We start from the raw sequence: 9,733 nt of genomic DNA on the forward strand, positions 1-9,733 counted from the left end.
TACTATCTTTTATTTATTAATTTATTAGCAGACACCCTTATCCAGGACTACGTAGCCTATCATTATTAGCTACAAAATATCGCAGTACAAAGTACCATATTGTAAAGTATCGCACGTCAGATAACACTAGAGCAGTTGCAAATCAGTTGCAAAAGATCAAATTAAAATAAGAACAAATTGTATTCAATGTTTCGATGTATTTATGAACTCACAAAATGCATTAATAACTGCCTTTCCATAGGTCGGCCCCTTTTTGATGCAATCAAAAGTTTCCAAAATATGATCCTCGATAACCACATCTATCTTCGAGATCATCTCTTACTATTTGCTATCATTGCAATTAGGACCCAGATGATTGTCCTAATTAATGTCTGTCTAATTAAATTACTGTCGGGAGCTAACCAATAGCGGACGCCGTTTCATTAGCTCTGCAAGCAGAGAGATCAAAAGCGAACCCTCTCTTGATTGCAGCACGGTGTCAATTGGCTAATCTGCTGTCTTAAAAAAAAAAAAAAAAAAAAAAAAAAAAAAAACACTAACTAGATCAAGCCACGGGAAGGCGTTTGCTTTCAAACTAGATTTTTGGGGCGTTAAGTTAAACGAGGAAAGGTTTCACCAAGGTTGTGAGGGGCCTTTTGTATTTTAGAACTATGCAGCTGGAGCACTGCCTCTCTCCGTCTATCATGCTCTCCAAGAAATTTCTGAATGTGAGCAGTAGTTACCCAAACTCGGGCGGATCTGAGCTTGCTTTACAAGATCATCCTATTATCTCCACCACTAACAACCTGGAGAGAAGTTCACCTCTGAAAAAAAATTCCAGAGGGATGACGAATCAATCAGAGGCAGACAATTTTCCTGACTCCAAGGACGCGCCAGGGGACGTCCAGAGAAACAAACTATCTCCTGTTCTGGATGGGGTCTCTGAAATCCGTCACAATTTCGATGGATCTGCTGCAGAAAGGTATTTTCTGTCTCAATCCAGCCAACCCCAGCCAGCCTCCACTGCTCCCAGTGCTATGTTCCCTTATCCGAGCCAACATGGACCAACTCACCCAGCCTTTTCTATTGGAAGCCCAAGCCGGTATATGGCTCATCACCCAGTGATTACCAATGGAGCGTACAACAGCCTTCTCTCCAACACCTCTCCACAAGGCTACCCAACCGCAGGGTACCCGTACGCTCAGCAGTATGGGCATTCTTACCAAGGAGGACCTTTCTACCAATTCTCTTCTGCACAGCCGGGGTTGGTCCCTGGCAAGGCTCAGGTCTATTTGTGCAACAGGGCGCTTTGGCTTAAGTTTCATAGGCACCAAACAGAAATGATCATCACTAAACAAGGAAGGTGGGTAAAGTTAAGATTTCTTCCTTTTTATTATGGCAATGGAAATTAAGTACAAAACCAGCACACTCGCTTCCAACAGCAAAAGTTAACTTCAACGGGAGGGTAATTTTTTTTTTTACAGAATAGTGTATTGTGTAACTCACGACAGAGCACCCTTATCACCGGTTTAAAGTTGGACTGTTTGAAATTAACTCGAATGTTAACATCTGTGCCTTTTTATATGTAGGAATAACTCCCTTTTCGACAATCGTCCAGACAATACAAACCGTACAAATAATTATAAAACTACTGTTTTTCTACGTACATCAAATGTTACATTATAATTTGCAGTAATTATCTTTAGTAATGGAAATTTAATTACAAAACAAGTCCTACAATTTAATAATTGACCACAAACCCACATGAATTAAAATCGAGTAACTATTAGTTCTAAAATATTCTCCTGGAATTCAGTCAAGGCAAATATTTCAGTTACCATTCATATGTATTTTTTATAATAAATTCATGTGTCATTCCATTCCAGGCTTGATGAATTTGTGACAATGCATAAAGTATTGACAGAAAATAACACGAAAATATCGATGTTATTTTGCAAATAAACAATTCTATTTTAATAAGGGGTTTATTTCTCTTCTCTTTCAGACGGATGTTTCCTTTTTTGAGTTTTAATATATCTGGTCTGGACCCGACGGCACATTACAATATTTTTGTCGATGTAATCCTGGCTGATCCCAACCACTGGCGATTCCAAGGAGGGAAATGGGTTCCGTGTGGCAAAGCGGACACAAATGTGCAAGGCAAGTTCTCCCAGTTAACGCCCTCCTAACAGGTTTAGGTGATAATTGTTAATTAAAACACCATTATGGATTCAACATGGGGCATAATGTCTGTCTTTTCAATTTACAAAGACGAGGTCGGTTTTTTGACCATAGCCACACAATAAGCATAAAAATGACCTAGCAACAGAAAAACAAACATTACAAGCGCTGGCGTTACTCAGTAAAAGGCACAGTGTAGTTTATTTAAGATTGATAAACGCGCGTTTTAATTTACTCTGATACCCCCCCCCCCCTTTTTTTTTTTTTAAAAGCAGGAAACCGAGTTTATATGCACCCCGACTCTCCCAATACTGGGGCACACTGGATGCGCCAGGAAATATCATTCGGGAAATTAAAACTAACAAACAACAAAGGCGCTTCAAATAACACCGGGCAGGTAAGGTACTTTATATTCAGGCAATACGGGGATAGCTCGGACGATCTATTATGTTCATTATATGTAGAGAATATGATTTTAAATTCAGAAATTGTTATACTCGGGAGCTCAAACGTTAATGTTAGTATTTGTACTATAATGACACATTTTGATGTGATGCTACCCGACAGCCTAATAGCTATAAAGAATAGATATTCCTTTTTTTTTTTTTTTTTTTTTCGTGCGAAGGTAAAAATCTTGAGCGAACGGGAACAATATTGTCGTTTTTTCACTTTGCCCCTTTTGTGTCTAACAGATGGTGGTTCTGCAGTCGCTTCACAAGTATCAGCCCAGGTTACACGTGGTGGAAGTGAACGAGGATGGGAGTGAGGACAGCAGCCAGCCCGGTCGAGTGCAAACCTTCACCTTTCCTGAAACGCAGTTTATTGCTGTTACAGCATATCAGAATACAGATGTAAGAATCCAACATTGCGCATATAATTTTATTTTTAGAAACAGCAACATGTCAATGGGTAAATGCAGACTTCATTGGGCTGAACATTAATTTAACCAACAAAATAAGTACAAAGGCCGCTGAACGTTGCACCAACATCGTGACTCATTATATATATATATATATATATATATATATATATATATATATATATATATATATATATATATATATTATATAATAATATATATCAGTATTCTGTTGTATGGATTATGCACAGATAATATTAAACATGAAGTCTTTCCATTAGGCATAACACAATGTGCATTAATTGTAACCCCTACTCGTTACCATCTTATTTAACATGCATGTAACATTAGCTGCTAATTAAAAAAAATAAAAAATAAAAAAAAATAAAATAAAATGCAGTGTAAAGAATGTTACATCATGATATGTATCTAAATAGTATGATAACAGTGCACGTATTCATCAAAACGATGAACCGGAGTGTGTATTAATGTAGGCTATACAAAAAACAGTATTTAACATTTCTCATAGCTGGTAAAATATAGCTCAAGTCACACTGTAGAATAGCCTACCTATTATTTTAAATATATAAAAGTAACAATTAAACTAGCGGATAAAAAGTAAATCTATGTTGGATATTAACATGGCATCTTAAGTGGATTCTGTAATAGACATGATATTTGATTTTGGATGCTTATGAATAAAATACAGATTATGCAGACATATCGAAGTGATCTGCTAGTCCACAATTATAGAAATGTAGTTAATAGGCTATATAACTCTATACCAAAAAATAAAAAAAAAAGTTCAATGTACTATTGGTTAATAATTAAGAACAGCAATATTACATTTAATTGAAATTATATATAATATCAAAATGAGAGATGGAGCTTATTTAATTAAAATATTTAGTTCTCGTTGGTTAAGAGAAAAAAAAAAAAAAAAGAATATGCTTCCATTCTCTTAAGCATCTGAGATTTTATTTGTTAATGTGTTTGTTTTCCCCCAGATCACACAACTGAAAATAGACCACAATCCGTTTGCAAAAGGATTTCGGGACAATTACGATACGTAAGTGTGATTTAGATTTGTATCTAACATGAGAAGTTATAATAAAAGGCTGACATGCTTTTAATATTAATTGTTTATTTTGTACACAGTATAGAAAGACAACAGAAACTTGTTTACCTTCTGTTTGTTACGGTTTGTTAACCTGTTAAATGTGATTGTCATCGTCTTAAGTAATTTTGACAGTACAGGCTATATTTTGACGAGTGTGACTGTTATACGAATTCAGCATAACACTGCCATTTGAATTTAAATATCTAGATATTTTATTTAGAAGAACATAGAAACTACTTAAGACTAATGTAACAGCATATTGATCAAACTGAATTCTAAATGGCTTGTATTATTTCATATTTAATTTAAAATTATTTATAGGATTCAGCCTAAATGTGTTTAACATTCAGATTGCTTTAATACAACGCATTGCATGCTCTGGAATCTAATCGTCGATAACAATTAGCGTAACATATGAAAATAACTACAAAAGAATATGGCGCTTATTCATGCAAATCAATATTCAAGAGTGCCATTAATAAATTAAAAAAAAAATAATTGCAATCGGTTTTATAGCCCAGTTTTGCTAGAATTGACGGTTAATATATAGCTATGTAGCAATTTGTGGGGAAAAAGCTCTCTCTCATATATATATATAATTTGAGAGAGAGATATATCTCCTGGTAATATTAATATGGACATTTTTAGTTTTATAATCAACGATATTACTCGGTCAGAGATGCAGTTAAACGCATCCCTGTTGTCGCATACAGTTTCGATTCGGTTCAGGTAAAGGGCAAGCATATCATTGTACCACTAGACGATATGCCGATTTACGTATATCAAGATACTGGGCAAGCAACACTTCAAAACGACTACTTGCACCAATGTAATGTAATATAATATAGTATAACATAATAATCGATAACAAGTAGTGTTGGCTAACGTTTTTGTCATATATAATGAATCCCAATCAGATCCCCGCGATATAATTTACATTGTTAAACTCTTCCTTACCATGTATCATTTAGTGTATATGGATTGCCTTTTAAACTTTAAGTTAAATAACATTTTGTAACTTGGAGTGTTTTCAAAATGCGAGTGTATGAGCTATATATTTGCATATCGCAGTCCACAACCCTTTTTCCTATAGTCGCTAGATTTCTGTACAGAAGGGATCACAACACGTTCTTGTATTGTGTTCAGTGTGTTCTTACATGGTTCCTGTGAAGTGTCTTGACATTGTGCTAATGCAAGTTATCACACACCAGTACAGCCTCAGTCTAATATGAATCTACTCGTGCATATTTAATGTATAGTGTTCGTGGATAGGCGCATGACTGCGACTTTTTTTTCAAAAAAGACGTGGAAAATGAAAAAAAAAAAAAAACGTTTTAAACCAGATTAATACATTTAAGAGTTACCTACAGGTGCTAATTAGCTTTTATTTTGGGTGTAATCCTATATTTTACATTACAAAGAAATGGATAAGACATTCTATATTGAAACAATCACATGTCAGTTTTTTTTTGTCTGAAGTGTCAGCTCTGTACTTGTCCCTATGCAGGATTTACACTGGCTGTGATATTGACAGGCTTACACCATCGCCTGGTGACTCTCCACTCTCTCAGATTGTGCCTGGTGCAAGATATGCCATGCCTGGCTCTTTCCTGCAGGACCAGTTTGTCAGCAGCTATGCCAAATCCCGCTTCCACCCTGGAGCTGGGACTGGTCCGGGCACGGACCGCAGTGTTCCTCACACCAACGGCTTGTTATCCCCACAGCAAGGAGAGGAGACGGCTGCCTCCACACAGCGTTGGTTTGTCACCCCTGCCAACAACCGCCTTGACTTTACAGCTTCGGCCTACGATGCTGCCGCCGCTGCAGACTTTGCAGGCAATGCAGCCACCCTGCTGTCCTACGCAGCGGCTGGAGTTAAGGCTCTCCCCTTGCAAGCTGCAGGCTGCTCAGGCAGACCCCTAGGGTATTACACAGACCCCTCGGGGTGGGGGCCCCGCACTCCACCACAATACTGCAGCAAACCCAGCTCTGTGCTCTCCTGCTGGCCTGCTAACAGTGCCAGCAGCAGGACTGCCGCCTCAAATGTCTACCTAGGAGAGGACGGAGATGGCCTGACTACAGAGAGATCTCCACTAGGGGGTTCTGAAGACCCGAAACCAAAAGATCTTTCAGAATCCAGCTGGATCGAGACACCCTCTTCGATCAAATCCATAGATTCCAGTGATTCTGGGATTTTTGAGCAGGCAAAGAGGAGGAGGATCTCTCCTTCAGGCACACCGGTTTCTGAGACTGCCTCTCCACTGAAAAGCGAAATAATGACACCAAGGGATTGCGAGAAGAACTGTGCAAAGGACATTGGATACTATAGTTTCTATTCACACAGCTAGGTCTGAAATCATGACCAAAGCCACCAGGAAAGATTACATCAGCTCATTCACTCTCTTCTATATATACTTGTATCAATTTGGGGTATGTATAGTTATAGCTGATGTCCAGAGTATTGGTTGAAATCTGTTTGTAATCAGGAAATGTTTAATATAAGCATATTTATTATGTTTTGCTATGTTTGCATTGAAAAGATTGAAATGTAGTTAATTTGCAAAGCCCAATGTTCTTTTCCTTTTTTATCCATTTTTTTTTATTTTTATTATGCACTATTGTTATTCGTTACCTTGCACACACTTCAAAGAATGTGCCCGATATCTTCCTTGGGGATATTTGATCTGTTACACCCACATAAGGGTAACACAGCACAATACTAAATCTTTTTGAATTTGCATTACAGACAAGACAGTAATCTATTTTTCATTTTTGTTTGTTTGTCATATCCTGAAGTGCCAAACAATGCAATTCCATAATCAAGTATGGTGCCAATATGTACTGGCCTGCAGTGACTTTTCTGTTAGATTCTAGACATGCAATCGGTGCACCTCAATCTCTGTATTCATTTAAACATATGGTGGAATTTTATTTTATAAATTATATAGGGTAGGTTGTCTTAAATTCTGGGACCTAAAATGCTGAAGTGCACCATGTGGAATTTAACATTCATTTTAATGGGAATAGAAGATGCATTTTCTAAATTACTGTAATTAGAGACCCATTGCTGATGAACAGAGATGTGTAGATGTTTGTGCTTGTGAGTCAGGTGTTATGTTTAATGTGTATAGGGTTGGACTATTTCCCGTGTTGCATTTTGACATTTCAAAATGTGTATGAAAATGGGGTCTTATTGCTCCTTTGCAATACTGTAAAGTCTCTGCATTATTGTAGACTGTGTTAATTTGTCTAGTAAAACAAAGCAAAAGTGAACAAAATATCTTTTAGTAGAAAGTATAGTCTAGATTTAAGAAATGTAACTTTATTCTAATTTAAACTGTTCATAGTGATTTGATGTTTTCTTTTCTAAATAGTGTTGCAGGTTTGTCTTGATCTTTAGGTTGGAAGGGGCCAAGAGAATAGTGGATATGTCAGTTGTTGTTAATTGCTGTATTTGTCAATTCTGTAAATGTCTTCATAGTTTTATTAATTTGCCAAATATAAATATACTGTGAACTTGATTTGCTTTGTTATACCTGTTTGTTTAATCTTAAGGGTATGTGTATTGGTAAACTGTTGTAATGGTGCAAACTTGTACATTTTTACTGAATTAAATGCTCAAAACTCTCATGGGACAATCATTTCATTGTTCTGGGCACTTTTTTTTTTTTTTTTTTTTTTTTTTGTATTCCACCTGCTTACCTTTTGATTTCTACACTGAACCCCCCCATTCTGCTGACCGATGCACTCATTAGGTCAAGCCCCACTTAGATCTGAGACACAACAACATTGCACTAGAGAGCTTCTGCAGGCACATGAGATGACTGAATCCAGTGGTCTGTCGATGCACCTGATATTAAACTAAATATAATACAATTATATTTACAACTGCAAATATAAAACTGGGACATGCTGATAATTAGCCATTAGCAGTTGTCTGGTGTTTTAAATACAACTCTGAATAAATATTTATTTGTATCACACAATCCTTGTATCTCAACTATGAGGTTGATTGAAGAGTATTGCTATCATGTTTGTGCAATTTTCAGGAGCAAGCATCTGAATTATAGTGCCCATTTTCTCTTCTCCCTGAGGAATAGGGTGCTTGGAAGCTAAATTAAGCTGTTGTACATAGTATTTAGCAGATAATGCTATTATTATTACTGCAAAATGTGGCATTATCTTAGCACATTTTCATAATGTGTGTTTTAATTTTCAGTTATCACATTTTGTTTAGTTTCTATTCAACAAGATGCTGGCTGCAGACGTTTAATTTTTAAATCCTATTCAGAAAGCTTTTATTTCTGAATAACATTTTGAATTTGTACACATTTTACCATCCGTATGTTTCTGCACTGGTTAAATGGCCACGTTGACCTGATTTTCGCGCTTTGGAACCAGTGCAACCATTGCGTTTTAACCATGGTCCCAATATAATTGAAGTGGCTTTTGGAAACTAGTTACAAATAAAACAACCATTGTGTTTTGTTTGCATTACATACATGTAGAATTATAGTTGTTTTTTTGTTAGTTTTTTTTGGTTATCATTTGATATTTTTTAAAAGCTGTTATCAGGAGAGCAGGACTATCATTAAAATTGAATCTTAGGGCAGCTTTCAAACAAACTTTTTACATTTTTTTTATTTTGTATCATAGGATTTAATCTGTATTTTTTATTGTTGGGGAAATACCACCATTTTATGCTGAAATGCTTGATTCTAGTTTCATAATGCTCAATACTACCATTTGGATTGCGATGGGAGACCATTTGTTGAGTGTGGCTCAGTACAGGATGGTGTCCTTTTCAAGCTCAAACGTGGCCCTGCAGGGGGGCTCTGTACTGGCACTATGTGTACTCTATTCAGGGTCGGTGCAAGCATTTTTGTCGCCCTAGGCAAACATAATTTTGCCGCCATCTTTTTTTTAAATATATATATATAATATATATATAATGACAATATTTATGATCAATGGATTCTATCATCATGCATGAGCTTAGAGTTACAAATAACAATTGATACAGGACACGCAGGTTACTTCAAACACATTGTATTTTCATTGTACCTTATTTGTACAGTACAGTATTGCGTTCCTTAACTACTATAAAACTGGTATCTAGTAGGTTAGTGATCATATTGTAGTGAAACAGGTTAACGCAGGCAGGCACATCACACAGGGCGAGTCAATCCACACACAGGCAGAGGGTGGGCGTGAAACCCAGACCTTAAAGCATAGCGTAGATACAGCTGTCCAAAAGAGCCAGCTCCTTTGCAAGGAGCGTATATCGGGCTTATGTCCCTGTGTGTGATTACGTCACTTACCAGCCCTGCTGCTGCCTTCCCCCGTGCACGCTACCATATAATCGTGCACAGCAAATCCTCTGGTACTTTTTTTCTATAGGCAACTCCTTGACTTAAGAATTAACTTTAAAGAATTAAATAAACTTTACCGAGTTAATCTTTACCGCTCTAATTTCAGTGCCTGGGCACCGGTGAAGCGATCTGTTTTCCTTGTTGTGTCAAGGCAATAATAAGCCATGGGTAAATCAAATATGTTTTTCTGTGAATTCAAGCAGTGTTGCCAATTTAACTAAT

General features: G+C 36.7%; 1 protein-coding gene across 1 annotated transcript; it reads left to right on the forward strand.

The window, feature by feature from the left end:
- Positions 1-568: 568 nt before the first annotated feature.
- On the forward strand, positions 569-7,769 carry LOC121323281 (T-box brain protein 1). Its single transcript, XM_041264248.1, has 6 exons — positions 569-1,342; positions 1,985-2,139; positions 2,436-2,557; positions 2,853-3,011; positions 4,027-4,088; positions 5,647-7,769. Exons 1-6 carry the CDS (start codon positions 651-653, stop codon positions 6,485-6,487), a joined length of 2,031 nt encoding a protein of 676 aa, XP_041120182.1. The 5' UTR covers positions 569-650; the 3' UTR covers positions 6,488-7,769.
- The last annotated feature ends 1,964 nt before the right edge of the window (positions 7,770-9,733 follow it).

Source organism: Polyodon spathula, chromosome 11, assembly GCF_017654505.1.
Source record: "Polyodon spathula isolate WHYD16114869_AA chromosome 11, ASM1765450v1, whole genome shotgun sequence".
Lineage (NCBI taxonomy): Eukaryota > Metazoa > Chordata > Actinopteri > Acipenseriformes > Polyodontidae > Polyodon > Polyodon spathula.